This window comes from Trachypithecus francoisi, unplaced genomic scaffold (genome assembly GCF_009764315.1).
Source record: "Trachypithecus francoisi isolate TF-2019V2 unplaced genomic scaffold, Tfra_2.0 Lachesis_group12, whole genome shotgun sequence".
Taxonomy (NCBI): domain Eukaryota; kingdom Metazoa; phylum Chordata; class Mammalia; order Primates; family Cercopithecidae; genus Trachypithecus; species Trachypithecus francoisi.
Window position 1 is genome coordinate 112,080,929 of NW_022681457.1, and position 18,038 is coordinate 112,098,966.

Below are 18,038 nucleotides of genomic sequence, written 5' to 3' on the forward strand. Positions count from 1 at the left end.
TATTATTTACCTGGATGGCTCAAATGCCATCATCTCACTGGAAGCCTTGCTTTCTAGGCATACCCTTTACTCCAATGAGAACTCCAGAGTATGTGATGATACTCCTATCAAAGGACCAAGGACATTCTGCATTTCATTATAAAAATCTAATTATTTGGGAATCTTTCACCTTATTTGGCATGAAAGCTCATAATTTGTTATCCACTACACTTCCATAACATCCAACACAGCGTTTTACACAGAGGCATTTGATTTTTTCAAAAATCACCGAATAAACATCAAATAAATATAGTTTTTCATGTTCATCTCATCTTCCTTTTCAAACTTGTCACTCTCCAATCCCAAACACAGAAAACAAAAGCAAGATGTCAGAGATCGCTGAAGCAAAAAACAAAAAATTGTTTGTCTTAAATCTTACTGAAATTCAAACAGTTTAGCTTCCTTTATTGTAATAATAGTTTAGCAATGCTTGCTACATTCTGATTCCACATAAACTTTGTTGTCATTTACATAACACATTCACACATTCACTGATAAACAGTAAACACTGTGAAGCATAATTCATATTTAGAATCATACAGGATAGAAAGAAAACGGAAGGTCTAAACTACCACCAAGCAAAATTCTAAAAAACTGATGAGCAAAGAAATAAATTTACAATATTTAGATCTTACTTCCAATTCCTGCTCTGTATCTGGATTCTTTAATTTCTGCAGCTCTTGTTCGGTGACAGGAAGTTCATCCACTTCATATGAACGGTTGCTTTTCCGTTGGCAGAAATCTGTTATCTGAAGTCAAATAAAACACCACATGAAGATGATTCACTCTTCCTTATTGAAACTATTCTAACCCAGGACAATTGTGTGGGTCAAAATGCTTATGGAAGTGAATGGTTTCCAAAGGCAAGATCTGTGTAATAAAGAAGCAAACTTGGTTTTAAGTCTGCATGGCAAACTCAAGCTATACATCTTGACAGCCTCACGTAGTGGGGTTAGATATCTGCAGATGATCTCAAATTATAACTCAAGTCAAAATACGCAAACCTCAGGATCACTGCATTCATTTTTGCCTTAAGATTGCTTTATAAAGTGGTATTGTGAGCGGGCGCAGTGGCGCACACCTATAGTCCAAGCTACTTGCAAGGCTAAGGTGGGAAGATCGCTTGATCCCAGAAGTTCAAGACCAGTCTGGGCAACATAGTAAGACCCTATCTCCACAGAAAATGAAAAGTAATTAGCTAAGCATGGTGGCATGCACTTGTAGTTCCAGCTACTTGGGAGGCTGAGGTGCGAGGATCACCTGAGCCCAGGAGTTCAAGGCTTTAGTGAGCTATGATTTTGCCACTGCCTTCCAGCTTAGGCGAAAGAGAGTGACACAGCTAAATAAATAAATTAAAAAAAAGTGGTACTGTGAATTGTGATGTACTATCTCAGAGAGCTCATTGTTATATTTCAACATCTTTTTTTTCCTTTGTTCTGATTACGCTATGACCTGATAAACTCTTATCCCCATCACAGATCTCTCCCCTGGGTTTCAGAGCCATAGTTACAATGACTCAAGGACATCTTCACATAGATATCATACAGTTACCTTAACAAGTTCAAAACCTAACTCCTCCCTTCCTCTGCAAGTCTGCTCCATGTTCATCCCTTAGCGATCTGGATTATCATCCTGTAAGTTGCCCAAATCAGAACCTTGGAGGTCATTACTGACTCCTTCCTCTCCCTCATTCCCACATTCAGTCATGAATCTGCCTGACTCTACTCCTAAGTAAGTTCTCATTTCTATTCATTTCTCTCCAGCCTCCTCATGTCGACCCCTGCCACTTCTTCCAGTTCAGGCCACCATAACCTTTCACTGACGTTACTGCAAGAGCCTCCTACCTGGTCTTTCTCTATCTCCAGTCTTGCCCCACTCTGGTTCTCTACCTTGCAGCCAGAGGAAGTGATTTAAAACGATTTTCTAATCATGCCATTCCCTGACTCCTTGTTGCCTTAGAAAAACCACAAATTCTTTAGTATGTATCTCTGACCTTTTCTGATCTGACCCCTGCTTCTATCTCCAGGCTTCTTTCTTACCACATTCTGTGTGCCACTTGGGCTGAGGATCACTCTGCTACCTGTGGGCCTTCACTAATCAACTTCCCAAACAGTATGTCATTTACTTCCTATGTTTATTGGTCAATGATCGTCCACCCCCTCTAGAATGTAAGCTCCAAGAAGGCAGGGAGTTTTGTCTGTTCACTGGTAAATGTTCAGTACCTAGACCTATGCTGGCTCAAGTAGCTGCTCAGTAAATACCTGTTGATGAACCCACTCATTACTGAAGGCACAGCCCCTCCACCTGTACCTTTCTATTTAGCTAATTCCTTTCAGTTAACCTCTAGGTCTCAGCTTAAGTATTACTTCTCTTAGGAAGCTCCCCACCCTCCAAATCTGGGAATACAAATCCTTTCCATACACCCTCCATTCCTACTCTCATTACCACAACATCCTAATTATATGATTAAGGATTGTTGTTATCTTCTTCTTGTTAATGTTATTAAGATATTGTGTTACTAATGATTCACGACACTATTAATATGCACTGTTGTCAACATTATGTTGTTTATATCTTATGGTTTTTTAGATTACCACACATTTCATTGATACTTTGCTTATACTTCCCACTTATTTTTTTCTTGTACTTTAGTTCTTATAACAACTTTGTGAGGTAGATCCTATCCCCGTTTTACAGATGAAGAGACCATATCCTCATATCTGGCATAAACAAGTTCAATATGTATTTGGGAGAAGTACAGAGTTTCGCATCCACTCTTATGACAAATTATCACCTGGAGTGCTCTAGTTGGTCCATCTGGGATGACTCTGACGGATAACATTCCAGAACCAGGTCTCATTTTTTGATTAATAAATTGTTGTTCAGGTGGAACTGGCCCCAAAAGCTCCATGGAAGTGTCAGGACCAAGAACAACTTCAGCTCCATCAAACAAACCAGAAAGTCCTCCTTTGGCCTAAAAGACATTGGAGTAGAGACATGTGAGAAAAGACAGAGGCACTGACTTTGACAATTTAACACATCATTTCAAACAAGTTCCTAAATTTACATTCTCCTCTGGAGGGTCATGATCAATGTGCAACAAAGACTTTACTATTTGTTCAGCTTTGCAGATGATGAAAAACAGCAGGATTACTTGAGTAAGATTGAAAGTTATGCTCATAAATTTGGGTAATTATGAATAAGAGATAATTTCACGCATAGTAGATCAGTTTAATTTTGCCTTTTACTAATACTAACTTCTTCTCATTAAAATAAACTTCTAAAAAAGTAGTCAAAACTAGCTATTTCTTTGAGTATTCCTACTAGGGTTTCCTTAAAAATCTGAAATAATCTGAAAATAGAAAATAATTATTATAATCATTCAGCTTTCCAGTAAGAGGAAAATTCTTGAGTTGAAAACCTCCCCAAACAGGCCTGTGGCTGGACAACCAAACCAAATACTCAAAAGATGGTGTTTCTTCTAGAATGGAATACAGAGTTGAGAATATCACCTGATACCCAGTTATTCAGGCTGTTAAAAGAAAAACTTCAAGCCAGGAGAGGTGACTCAGCCTGTAATCCCAGCACTTTGGGAGGCCGAGGTGGGCGGATCGCCTGAGGTCAGGAGTTTGAGACCAGCCTGGTCAACGTGGTGAAACCCTATATCTACTAAAAATACAAAAATTAGCCAGGCATAATCCCAGCTACTCAGGAGGCTGAGGCAGGAGAATCGCTTGAACCTGGGAGATGGAGGTTGCAGTGAGCCGAGATTGCGCCACTGCACTCCAGCCTGGGCGACACAGCAAGAGTCCGTCAAGAAGGGAAGGGAAGCGGGGAGGGTAGGGGGAAGGGAGGGAGGAAGAAAAACTTCAGCCAAATTAAATTTAAAGGAGTTTAATTGAGCAATGAACAATTTGCAAATCAGGCAGCCTCCAGAATCACAGCAGATTCAGAGAGACTCCAGGGATGCCTCGTGGTCAGAACAAATTTATAGACAAAGAAAGGGAAGTGATGTACAGAAACTGGAAGTAAACAGCTGGATTGGTTACAGGTTGGTGTTTGCCTTATTTGAACACAGTCTGAATACTCAGCTGTCTATGAGTAGTGGAAGTATCGCTGCTGTGACTGGCCAAGGCTCAGCTATTGTTACAGGCACATACTCCTAAGTTAGGATTTCAATCTTGCCTGCCGATTACGCTAGGTTACAGTTTGTCCACAGGGATTCAATTATAGAAGTACGGAGTCCTTCTCAGGCCATATTTAGTTTGCTTTAACAAGGCCTTTGGAGGAAAACACCTTCTCGCTACATGCCCCAAGTAAATGGAGTCTACAGGATGATGGCTGTGGGAAAGCAAACACAAGGCTAGAGAAGACAATGGCAAAGTGTGTCTAAATCCCCTTTGTTAACTTTTAAATACTGACTCATGAAAAGCAAACTTTGAGCAGGGTTTATAGTACAGGTTTCAACACAAAGAAAGCTTTTTATAGCTATTATAAGTTTAGAAAGAAAGAACATATACAACCTAATAAGAGCAGTGTCAGAAAATGTTTTAATGTCTTCAATGAACTTTATTCAGCGTAATAAGATTGAAACAAGTTTACTTCCCTAACCAAAACACATTCTGCTCTGCTGAATACTGTTATTATACAGTCACTAACAAGCAGGGAAATGATGAAATAGATTCACAAAACAACAAACACCAAAAAGAGATTTTAAGGAAGAAAATGCTCCAAGAGCACTGGAATTACATGGGCTTTAGAAACAAACTAGAAGTGAAGTCAGGGTCAGACATGAAACCCACCAATTATAACAAGCCCTCTTTGCCTCTAGAAGTTTGAATTGTATTGCTAATTGAAAATCACAAATCCATTCTAGATATGTGCTACATATAAGTAAGCAGCTTGTCTTTGATGAAAAAAGCTCAGGGCGATAGAGATAAAGAAAATAAATCTCACCAAAAGCAGTCAGAGGCTCCTTACAATTTTTGCAAACTGCCCTGGAGTACAATCTAAGTACTCAGAGTTCTCTATCAAGGGTCTGATAGTCTCCTGTTTCCCTTTTGCGTAAAATCCCAGGCTGGACAGAACTGCACACACAATTGCAGGTGCTATTCTACTGTATGCCCAAACCTCCTAGACACCTTCCTACTTCTCAGACCCCTGTTCTCATTCCCAGCCTGAAGCCAGAAAGGGCAGAAAATCCAAACCCTTGGTAATTTGCCAAACACATATTTGCTTAGAAAGTAGCTGGGAGTTTATCATGAGGTAGACTGGCTGAGGAGACGACAGAGGAAACTGTCCAGCAATCTTCATTCTGACATTTGCTACAGCAAATCAATGCTTATTTAGGCCAAAATGAACAGAATCAAGAGTACGTAGATGCCTGACGAATGTTTACCAGGCCACAGAATCCTTTACAGAGGACTTGCAGCTATGCCATTAACTTCACAGGTCTAAATCTAATTTATCTAACTTAGTGCTGGACTTTTAGTTACACTTTTTTTCTTTTTAAAATTACATAGGTAATATATGTCATCAAAGAAAAAGTCCAGGTAAGTCATGAAAAAAATATCTTATCATCCAGGGCAATCACTCTTAACACATGTATTGCATACCATCTCCAAGAACTTTTCCCATGTAAATATATACAAATGCACAACAAAACTCTGACTTCCTTTTAACTAAAATGGAATAGATTAAGTATTGCTCTGTAATTCGTTTTCCCGTTGAACAAGTCATCATGTATAACTCAGTAGAGACTTTGTTTCATAGAAGGCTCAACCACTGCTTGCTGCAATTGGGGATCAAAAATGACTGACCTGGACGACCAACCCATGTAACCCACAGGTCAGTTTTCCCTCTCGGAAACTCCACGTCTGAGTTGTGCTTCGCCTGCGGTCAGGCTTTCTCAGCATCAGCGGCTCGTATCTGGAAAACGGAATGTACAATGAACCATGAACCCTCTGAGTCACCTGTTTCACGCCTGAAGGGAACATGAGGATGACGGTTTTGCTCTTCTCCCTTCTAATACCCTCCACCCTTAAAATCGAATGGGTAGTTAGCTTGAATCCTAGGGTAGTTAGGTATCTCTTGATAAGAAAAGAGGAATAAAGCAAAATGGAAAAACATGAAGAGAGGACACAAAGTAAGACATTAAAGATTTCATAACACACAATAATATGGCTTCTTGCCTTCTCAAAACGGCAACTTATCATGCAGCATGGAAGGAACAGCTGCTAAATATATGTAAAATCTTTCCAACAGTCTTTTTTCTATTGTAGTTCTAAACTCTTTTCTGTTTTAACTTGCAAGTCAACTAAAGTTTTTCTGGAAATAAGGTATTAACTGAAAACACACTGATTTCTATGGAGAAACTAAGGCACAGGCAAATAAAGTAACTTACTCAAACTTAAAGAGCTAATTTGAATCCAAGGATTTATTCCTAAAAATACATCTGATTATTCTCTTAATTAATTTCTGCTTTTGAAGGATTTAACAAAGTTATTAGAAAGATGTAAAAAAGAAACTACTTCCTCAGAATAAGGATGGATTGGAATTTGGGTGGAAGAAATACTCACTTTTCACATTATACCCATTTTATTGGTTGAAGTTTCTTAACATCTGCAAGGGTATTGTCATCATAGCTTAAAAAAAATTAAAGGGAAAGCCCAATACTCACATTTGGGAATATGACAGGCTTCTGTCATTGAAAAAAAATATACATTTTTACTTCATTTATAGAACTCTTGGTTTTTGGTGTAGATTTCCTCCAAGTCTGAATTTGAAAGCAATGAGCTTGAATCAAAAGTTGCCTAGAAAATTACCTGTTGTCAGTCACTGCAGCGAGACCAGCAATATCTAAGATGGCCGACCCCTCGGTGGAGCGGGCAGCTGAGGGTTTATTGGGGTTGTGAGGAACCGAGGAGCCCTCATGGGCCAGCATTCCTGTTCCTGTCATCCTCCATAGCTGAGAACGCTTTCCTGGTTCCTGGTAAGTAGGGAGAAGCAAAAAGAGAAAGAGCTATTATATGCGGCCACAGCTAGCTCCTCACTTCAAGAGCTTCCTCTAGGGCTAAATAAGTTCTCATATAGGAAGTTTACTTAGACATTTGCCACATTATATAAATGCTTAATTCAAACTTTCATGGTTATCTATCCTTTGTTGTTCTTAGGGTAAAATATGCTAACCTCTTGAACCAAACAACCAAAATTACAAATAATGTGCATTTTAACAAATGTATTCTTTTCATAACCGAATTTTTTTCCTTTTTTAGAAATTAGAAACAAATGGCTGGGCAGCCTCCTACACTAGCTATACTGCCATGATCACTGCCATTTCAGATGGTGACCGTCCGGTGCCCTTACCTTAAAGAAGAGTGCAACTACATAAAGAATATACTATATGCTCAATATCTGACTGTCAATCAGAATTTACCAGAGGCCTTCCTCCCCGTCCCCAATGTTGATAAGGAAAGTGTACTATATTGATGATGTCCAATTTTCATGAGCTGATTGTATGTAAGTGTTAAGTTGGTTGCATTCAAAGGTTATGCTAATTGATAGCTAGTAATTCTCTCTCTCTTTTTTTTTTTGAGATGGAGTTTCGCTCCTCTTCTCCAGGCTGGAGTGAAATGGCGCCATCTCAGCTCACTACAACTTCTCCTCCTGGGTTCAAGCGAATTCTCCTGCCTCAGCCTCCCGAGTAGCTGGGATTACAGGCGTGCACCATCACCTCTGACTAATTTTTGTATTTTTAGTAGAGATGGCGTTTCACCATGTTGGCCAGGCTGGTCTCAAACGCCTGACCTCAGGTGATCTGCCTGCCTCAGCCTCCCAAAGTGTTGGGATTACAGGCATGAGCTACCGTGCCTGGCCAGATTGCTAGTAATTCTAAATATATTTTCTCTTTAGAAATATTTTGTAAACAGCAGTTGGGCTTCCAGGTCAATCATGAAAGTCTATATAATCCATTATATACTGGAAATCATAATACTTATTAAGAACTTACTATGTGCTAGACATTGGTTCATAAGACTTACATAAAATAACTCATTTAGGCCGGGCGTGGTGGCTCACACTTGTAATCCAAGCACTTTGGGAGGCCAAGGTGGGTGCATCACCTGAGGTTCGGAGTTCAAGACGAGCCTGGCCAACATGGTGAAACCCCGTCTCTACTAAAAATACAAAAATTAGCTGGGCATGGCGGCGCACGCCTGTAATCCCAGCTACTTGGGAAACTGAAGCAGGAGAATTACTTGAACCCAGGAGGCAGAGGTTGCAGTAAGCCGAGATTGCGCCATTGCACTCCAGCCTGGGTGACAAGAGTGAAACTCTGTCTCAAAAAAAAAAAAAAGAAAAAGAAAAAGAAAAAAACTCACTTAATGCTACAAACAATCCAGTGACATAGGTACTATAACTATCCCTCCTCACAGATGAGGAAGTTAAGCCTCGGTGAGATGAAGTAACTTCCCCACGGTGACATAACTAGTTAGATGGTAGGTCCAACATCTGAATCTCTGCAGCCTGATTCCAGAGTCAGCATGCTTAACTGCTCTATGCTGCCTCTCTAAGACAATCTGTATCGTTCCTTTTCAGTCACACCTATACTCCAGCTAGACCTGCCAGGATCACATACACTCCCACCAGGCAGGAACTCCTCCAGAGCAACAGACACATCAGGGTACCACAAACTCATTTACATGCTACCCCTGGCCAGACAGATAGCTTTTCATTACATTCTACAAGGTAAAAACTAACAAAGTAGCATGAACATTGGAGTCAAAATGCTAGGATTTGAGATCCAGCTACACAATTTACAAGCTGAATGACCCTGGACAAGTTACTGAATCACTTAGAGCCTCTGTTTCCTGATCTGTCAAAGACAGAAACTGTCTCATGGTTTTTGTGATAAGTGTAATAAATGTAATGTGCGTATTAGTACATGCCTGGCACAGGGTAGAGCCTCAATAAATGTTTGTTGTGTTATTACCATTACATCTCTTTATAGAGCACTTTATGTACATTATCTTAGCTAATCCTTCCAGCAAACCTGGGAGGTCAGTAGAAAAATGAAACTGAGAGAAACGGGAAATACTGGATACTATATATCTTTAAGTGGCAAAGCCACAACTCAAACCTAAAAACACATCATGCTCTCTTTGCTATGTGATACTGCCTCCTCTGACTGCCAAAAGAGATGAAGTTGAGCTGTGCTTCCCATCTCCAATTCCCACATGCTTGCGTCTGTGTTCACAGGAAGAGAAAATACCTCTCCACAGCACCAGAAACAACAGGAAAAGCATCTTGGTTATCCTGTAGATGCTACAGATTGGGAATCAACACACAGATACCCAGGTGAGATCGAGTTTCCATACTGGGATTCCTCTACTGCCTGCCCATTTGTGCAGGCTCATCATAATTTGGAAACTACCAAAATTTCCACTTGAAAATCTGAGATGCTGAGATGCACCATCCTCCTTCCAGTTCCCTTCCTCCCTTCCCTGATAATTTAGTCCTACAATCTTTAGATGGGGCTGTGGAAGGCAGAACTCCATGGGGCTTGTGTGTGTGTTGGGGATGGGGGTTGTGGCGGCCCAGTGTGGCACTGTTGAAGCACATGTGGAACAAGGAAGGCATCCACCTAGGTGATGGGGCAACCCAGAGCAGGGGTTGAAGTGGGAGGCTGGGGAGGGGTTTAATGGGAGCATCAGAGAAGGAGGTGAGGAGGGCATTCCTGCAAAGGGCAGGGTGGGAAGGGGGCAGGGCTGCCCAGTACATGGATATCAGAGCCCAAAGGAAGAAACCAAGGTGTTCATATAGGACGTGGGACAGCTGTGCTGATGGAGGATGAGTTACAATCCAGGGAACCGATCAAATCAATAAATATATTCTCAGTGCTGGACAAGGGAAGTATAAATATGGAAAGGGAAAGAATTAGAATAAACTTTGTCATACTGGACTAGAATTGGAAATATTGGTGTGAACTGCTACTTTTTGGTATATAGACATAGAAATACATATATACAGTATATAAATATGTACATAAAACAAACATATGTATATTTGTGCATACATAGATTAAAAAACCCTAGGTCTGTCTTCTGAGACAGCCTGGGAACCACAACACCACAACAGCAACAAGTGCACCTAATTCATGAATCTCAAGTTTCTAAATTCCATTCTCTGATGGAAGGGATGAGGGCTCCCTGGAGAAATGGCAAATTCCAGGAATAGTACAGGGAAAAATATAAGATGGACTCAGAATATCTTGCTGTGCCAGAAAGTAAGGAAGTGAGGGCACATGTTGAAAGGACACAGGTTAAAGGAGCTTCCACTGACCAAAGGTAAGAAAAACTAAGCATCAAAATAAATACTGGCTGGGCAAGGTGGCTCAAGCCTGTAATGCCAGCACTTTCAGAGGCCAGGGCAGGTGGATTACCTGAGGTCAGGAGTTCGAGACCAGCCTAGTCAACATGGCAAAACCCCATCTCTACTAAAATTACAAAAATTAGCCAGGTGTGGTGGTGGGTGCCTGTAATTCCAGCTACTCAGGAGGCTGAGGCAGGAGAATTGCTTGAACCCAGGAGGCAGAGGTTACAGTGAGCTGAGATCATGCCATTGCATTCCAGCCTGGGCAACCAGAGCAAGACTCCTTCTCGAAAACAAATAAATAAATACATACATACATACATACCCACACACACACATACTGACACAGTAACAGATAACACACTGAATAAAACAGCAGCCCATACTGACACATACACACACACATACATAAATAGAAAATATGACAAATAGGAGGTTTGCATAGTCTCAAAGTACCAAGCCACAAAATCTTGACTGATTATAAAAAGAAAAAGAGTAGCCTCACTTCTCAGTGGAAAAGGCTATCGCATACCTTCTTCATCAATTGCAATAAGTTAAAATCACCAGTAAGAGGACAAATCAAAACCACAGCCCCACTTTACTAAAATTTCTGCCAACCTTCTGGAAATTTGAGATTGTTTCCAAATAAAAAGTAAAAAAACAAAAACAAATCAAACCAAAACCTAAAATGTCAAACTTTCTACACTTGGTTTCCAATTGAAAAGGAGAGGTCCATTTCTTAATGCCAATTCATACACTTTTACCTAATTTTAAATGTCAATGTAACTCTTTTATTATCTACTCTCCTATTTACTAGCTGTCATTCTCATCAAGTGAAATAACTGAAAATGTTCTAGAAGTTATAAAATGCTATATAAAATATTACAATTATTGCTACTTAGAAATTTGTTCTTGTCTGCTTAACAGTCACCAAGCCCTTGGTAATTCCATGTATATTTATCATTCACGTTCTGCTGGTCACACCTGGGGATCACATTCCACTCCAGAAGTCATCTTACTCCTGAGCTGGTACTCATCCACTCTAACACTGACCTGGAAATGCCAAGAGGCCTGGGTTCCACACGACAAGTCCCTGTGGCCTCATCATGAAATAAGGACTCTGAACTGGGTGATCCTGAGTCCCGTCCAATGCTAAAAACCTTGTATTCTAAACTCGGATTGTAAGCTCTCTTACCTTCTTTTTTAAAATGACTCTTTGTGTCTTGGGTGAGACATCCAAGACGAGCTCTGCACAGGTAATTGCCTTGTTGGAAGCCACAGGCCTGCCTGTTCCCTCCTGCAAGCTAGAATTTAAAAAATATATATATTACATATAAATATAGATACAGATATACACACATACTCACACATGTATTCAAGTATTAATAAGCAAACGCCCAAAACTTTTATTAAAGAAGAAAATTTTTTAAAGCATAGAAGAAAAAGTCTGATACAAGAACACAAAGATCAGGATTGCATTTTTTTCCCTACACAGTTCCAAGATTCATCTCTCAGAAGACACACTGACAATTTTCTTCTCTTAATAATTTTAGTGACTTAAAATTCAGATGTAAAAGTATAACCATATATCTTTAGAGGCCAAAAAAAAAGGGGGGCAAAAAATTCAGCCAGGCACGGTGGCTCCTGCCTGTAATCCCAGCACTTTGGGAGGCCAAGGCAGGTGGATCTCTTGAGGCCAGGAGTTCGAGACCAGCCTGACCAACATGGCAAAAGATGAGTACTAGCTCAGGCAAAACAGATCACCATCTCCATTAAAAATACAAAAATTAGCCAGGCATGGTGGCGGGCCCCTGTAATCCCAGTTACTCAGGAGGCAGAGGTATAAGAATTGCTTGAACCCAGGAGGCAGAGGGTGCAGTGAGCAGAGACTGCGCCACAGCATCATTGCATTACCAAGTCTTGGCAAGAAATCAGAGGTCCCTTTAGGATGAAAAGAAAACAAAATGTTCATAATCAACTCCCTCCAATTCAATCGTGTTACGTTTCTCTGACGCTAAAGAATCCTAAGCTTTATGGAATGTTGCAGCCTGGCTACACTTAAGGATGTTTGGAAATTTTATTTAGATTATTCTCCTCTTTCTATTAACCCCTATTAGCAAAAAAAAAGGGAAATGAATTCAGCATTAAAAACTAGTCTTCATGACACCAAAAGCACAAGTAATCTTTGTTTCCCCCAAAGCAGATAAATTATATGTGATCAAAATGAGAAACTTCAATCTAAAAGTAAAAAGACAACTCAAAAATAATGGGAGAAAAAAAATTGCAAATCATACATCTGATAAGAGACTGATAGATGTGAAGAACTCTGACAATTCAACAATAAAAAGGCAAAAATTTCGGCCAGGCACAGTGGCAGGAGCCTGTAATCCCAGCACTTTGGGAGGCCAAGGAAGGTGGATCTCTCGAGGCCAGGAGTTCGAGACCAGCCTGACCAACATGGCAAAATCCTGTCTCTAGTAAAAATACAAAAATTAGCCAGGCATGGTGGCAGGCCCCTGTAATCCCAGTTACTCAGGAGGCAGAGCTATAAGAATTGCTTGAACCCGGTAGGCAGAGGTTGCAATGAGCTGAAAAACTGCACCACTACACTCCCAGTTACTCAGGAGGCAGAGGTATGAACATTCTATAAAGCTTAGAATTCTTTAGTGTCACTCTAATTCCATTTGAAATATGGAAAGTATTTGAATACACTTTCTCCAAAGAATACACACAAATGACTAATAAGCACATGAAAAGACATATAACATCATTAGTTATTAAGGATGCAAATCAAAAGCCACAATAAGATACCACTTCATACCCAGTAGGATGGATATCATTCAAAACAAAACAAAACAAAACTAGGCCTGGCACAGTGACTCACACCTGTAATCCTAGTACTTTGGGAGGCTGTGGCAGGTGGAGAGCTTGGGCCCAGGAGTTTGAGACCAGCCTGGGCAAAATAGTGAGGCCCTGTCTCTATCAAAAAAAATGTTTTTTTTCAATTAGCTGGACATGGTGGTGCATACCTGGAGTCCCAGCTATGAGACAGGCTGAAGCAGGAGGACCGTTTGATCCCAGGAGGTCGAGGATGCAGCAGGCCAAGATTGTGCCACTGCACTCCAGCCTGGGTGACAGAGACCCTGTCGCAAAAATAAAAACAAAAACAAAAACAAAAACTAAAACCAACACATGTTGGTGAGGATGTGGAGAAACCGGAACCTCTGTACATTGTTAGTAGGAATGTACAATGGTTTAGCCACTGTGGAAAACAGTATGGCGGTTCCTCAAAAAGTTAAACATAGAATTATAATAGAATCCAGCAATTCCACTCTTCTGTATAAAGCAAAAGAATTGAAAACAAGTACTCAAATAAATGTATGTTCAGGCACATTCACAGCAACACTGTTTACAATAGCCAAAACGCAGAAACAACTACATGTCCATCAACGAATAACTGGATAAACACAATGTAGTGTACACATAAAACAGCATAGTATGCAGCCACAAAAAGTACGGAGTACTTTTCATAAAAAGAACGGCCCGGCGCGGTGGCTCATGCCTGTAATCCCAGTACTTTGGGAGGCCGAGGTGGGTGAATCACGAGATCAGGAGTTTGAGACCAGTCTGACCAACATGGTGAAATTCCATCTCTCCTAAAAATACACAAAATTAGCCAGGCGTGGTGGCATGCACCTGTAATCCCAGCTACTCAGGAGGCTGAGGCAGGAGAATCGCTTGAACCCGGGAGGCAGAGGTTACAGTGAGTGGAGATCACACCACTGCACTCCAGCCTGGGCAACAAGAGTGAAACTCAGTCTCAAAAAAAAAAAAAAGAATGAAGCATTGCCACATGCTACAATGTGCATAAACCTCAGAAACATTATGTTAAGTGAAAGAATCCAGACAAAATAGGTCCCTCCTATGAGTCCATTTCTGTGAATGTCCAGAATAGGTCAACCCATAGAGACCGAAAGCAGATGGGTGGTTTCCCGAGGCTGGAGACAGGGAGGAATGGGGAGTGACTGCTCAATAGATTCTGGGTTCTTTTTGGGGTGATAAAAATGTTCTGAACTAGGTAGAGGTGGTGATGGCGCAACATTATGAATGTACCAAATGCCACTGAACTGTTCACTTGAAAATAGTTTCTTTTACGTTATGTGAGTCACCTCAAAAACAAAATTAAAAAAAATTCTTCCTCATCATTTATTCCTTCCAAGAATGCAAAGAATTAGTATCTAATATACTCCAAGAGATGGCCCAACCTCTTAGCACAGCAAGATTATTCTAATTCTGCTGTTAGATTCTGCACACCAAGATTCCAGGAGCTTCTCTTTTTATCTGTTCCATATCGGTTCAACCCATTAAGCCCATAATCCTCCACTAGGATTCTTCAGTTAAAGAGCTTAGTAACTACTGGAATTCATAGAACATAAGGAGAAAAACATGACTAACAACCAGATTTAGATTTGGTTTTTCAGGCATTAAACCTTAAGCATGTCCCACTGTTAAGTGCCATAATCTTTAAAAACAAATTAACAACAAACAACCATACTGACTCAATTACAACAAGATAAACATCCTAGCACCATCATTACCAAAGGGAACGTCAACAGACAAAGAAAGAATGGTCCTTCTCTGCAAATTCAATTATTACTAGCAAAATCTGGACTCTAAGCAGATGAGAGAGATAATGCAAAAACCTAGAGATTATTTTCTGGGCCCCAGGCATGTATAAAAATCTTATTCATATGCAAAAATGTTCTGAACATTTTGGAAAGGAATGTGACTTTAAACGCCCTATTCATCAGGTGATTTATATTTGTAATGTTAAAGATTAAGCTATTTTCCATTTCTTCACAGATGCACTTTAAAATTGGCCCTGCTATTTCAGCACAGAAACAATAGGCTATATTTACATGTTGGTAGAATGACTACTTTTTGAAAGCTCAGTGTTTTGAATCCCTGCATGGCAATCTAACCGAAGAATTAAAATAAGCTCAATATTCTTCACCTGACTTTTCTAAACACAACTAGTCAAACAACAGTGAAGGCAATGGAATTTCTGCGAAATTAAGCTACTGTATTTGGCTTTAGGTGAATATTAAGACAGACACTTAGGTGTCTGCTTAATCAGTATTCTCAATGGGGTGGGGGAGGAGAGTGAGAATGATAACTTGAATAATTGTGATGAAGGTTAGTCAGTTTCAAAAGCGGAAACAGGCAAAACAGACTAATAAATAGCAAAAAGAAAATTTAAATACTAGAATGAATTCTTGGGAGAGATCTTTAACACAGGAAGGGTCTTGACTCTTTGGATAAATTTTAATCTAGCCAAAAGACAAGAGTTTAAATTACATGACCTCTTAAGAGAGACACTGAGCCTAGGATTTGGTAAAGAATGAAATAATCTTCCTTTGTACTTTGGTCTCCTAAGAAACTGCTTAACATTTAAAACCTGTTAATAATTAGAACCTTCTGCTTTATAAGAACAGTAATTTAATCAAGAATTACCCAGAAAACGTATATGTAGCAGCAATGTAAATGAAATTTTCATAATAAAGCTGCCGATTATCCTGGAAATCATTCATATTGCAGTTGATCTCAGAGGACCCTGCCCCTTTAACAGTCAGAGTGATAAAAGGTGGCAGGGTGGGTTCGTCCCAGGCATAATCCAATGAAGTCATGGGCTTCACTTCAGTCCGGAGCCTGGGTTCAGCTACGCCATGCTGAGTAAAGACAACCGGGACCTAGAGTGATGGCAGAGAGGACAAAGAGGACTTTCATTCAGAGTGTGGTTACTGAAAAGTGAGTCAGTGCTTCCTAGGTTTAAGTTCCAAATCCTTCCTAAATGAATCTTACACAGGGAATAAGCCCCAGTGAAATTCCTCATCTCACCTTTCAAATGTTTCTAATCATCTCACACATTCCAAAATACTCACCAATTAAAGGACATGTGCTACACACACACACACACACACTCTCTCTCTCTCTCTATGGAATGAAGGGCTTTAAAAGCTTTGCCAAGTCAAATATCTAGGGGGAGCAATTCTAGCCCTCCAATGGCATCTTTCTAGCCCAAACCCCCTATGATACATTTTGAATACAGAAAAAAATAAGAATTTTGGAATTTGGCTACAGATCATCATATATAAGACCTATTATTATTCAAAAGCATAATTAAAATAGAATCAAATGATTTCCACATTGACTTTCTTGAAAAATTTATGAAAACGCTCACTGTAACTAAGTCCAACAGCAGAGTTGCCCATTCCCATTGTCATTGGACAAGCCAATGACTTTCTCTGTTTGAATGGGATGGCTACAGAGGGCACAGTGTCAACCAACCACTCTAGTCAATATAAATAAATCTGGGAGCTAAAAGATTACTTCTGCCCGGACAAGGCTGCCCAGCAATCAAAATAATCAGCAGAAAACACCTCTTAATGGTAAGGATTTCTAGGATTGTCCAGATATAAAGAACCTATCCACAGAGCTTCCATGAAACCCAACTTGAAAAGGTATTGTACCATTGTGTGAAGGGTAGCACACACTCCACCCTCCCACACATGAAACAGTCAAACTGGCTCTCAACTCCACTTGATACCTTAGAAAAGTTGTCAATTCGGAAAGGAGGAGGTAACTGATCTGTGTCACTAAATGAGATCCTATATGTAGCTCCTCGGAGAGTAATTTCCACTCGTAGGAAGAAGCATTTTCCCAAGGTATCCCTGCAGGACAAGGACACAAAAGAGGCTACATAAAATGTAGGAGACAAGATGCAATCCACTTACTTCTCATATTTCTGACAATCACAACACTGTTTGGGCCTCAGTCAAATATCGCTGAACTTACAGCCCACTGTGTGTTCTTTCATCATCTGAAAAAAGTAGAAATTGATTACAAAATGGTGATTTTTTTTTTTTTTTTGAGACGGACTCTCGCTCTGTCACCCAGGCTGGAGTGCAGTGGCCAGATCTCAGCTCACTGCAAGCTCCACCTCCCGGGTTCACGCCATTCTCCTGCCTCAACCTCCCAAGTAGCTGGGACTACAGGCGCCCGCCACCTCGCCCGGCTAGTTTTTTTGTATTTTTAGTAGAGACGGGGTTTCACCGTGTTAGCCAGGATGGTCTCGATCTCCTGACCTCATGATCCGCCCGTCTCGGCCTCCCAAAGTGCTGGGATTACAGGCTTGAGCCACCGCGCCTGGCCAAAATGGTGATTTTCTAATTCTCCCATTTCTTCAACATTTATACACTGATATTCTGCTGTAAAGAAGAGGATGGATGGATGGATGTAATGTATATTATGTATGTGTGTGTGTGTATATATACATACATTTATACATAGATAAATCGCTGAAGGAAATGAAAAGTTTACCTTAACAGAAAATTATCAGTGAATAAATGTAGACGAAATTAGAGAATTAAAAATCAGCATTTCTGGCTGGCCATGGTGGCTCACATCTGTAATCCCAGCACTTTGGGATGCCAAGGTGGGAGGATCACTTTAGCCCAGGAATTTGAGACCAGCCTGGGCAACATGGTGAGACCTCACCTCAATTAAATTCGTTTTTTGTTTTTTGTTTTTTTTTTTTGTTTTTTTTTTTTTTGAGATGAAGTCTCGCTCTG

General features: G+C 40.3%; 1 protein-coding gene across 8 annotated transcripts in view; it reads right to left on the reverse strand.

The window, feature by feature from the left end:
- VPS13D (vacuolar protein sorting 13 homolog D) overlaps window positions 1–18,038 on the reverse strand; it is a 296,584-nt gene that overhangs the window by 131,712 nt on the left and 146,834 nt on the right. For all 8 annotated transcript variants that reach the window (XR_004441096.1, XR_004441097.1, XM_033228304.1 and 5 more), the window contains 7 exons: window positions 17,015–17,138; window positions 15,922–16,157; window positions 11,603–11,711; window positions 6,864–7,027; window positions 5,859–5,967; window positions 2,834–3,013; window positions 675–788 (listed from right to left, as the gene is read on the reverse strand). Coding sequence is in view for 6 of the 8 variants with exons in the window: in XM_033228304.1 (XP_033084195.1) it covers window positions 675–788; window positions 2,834–3,013; window positions 5,859–5,967; window positions 6,864–7,027; window positions 11,603–11,711; window positions 15,922–16,157; window positions 17,015–17,138 (1,036 nt within the window). In the remaining 2 variants the exon portion in view is untranslated. The remainder of the gene's footprint in view (window positions 1–674; window positions 789–2,833; window positions 3,014–5,858; window positions 5,968–6,863; window positions 7,028–11,602; window positions 11,712–15,921; window positions 16,158–17,014; window positions 17,139–18,038) is intronic.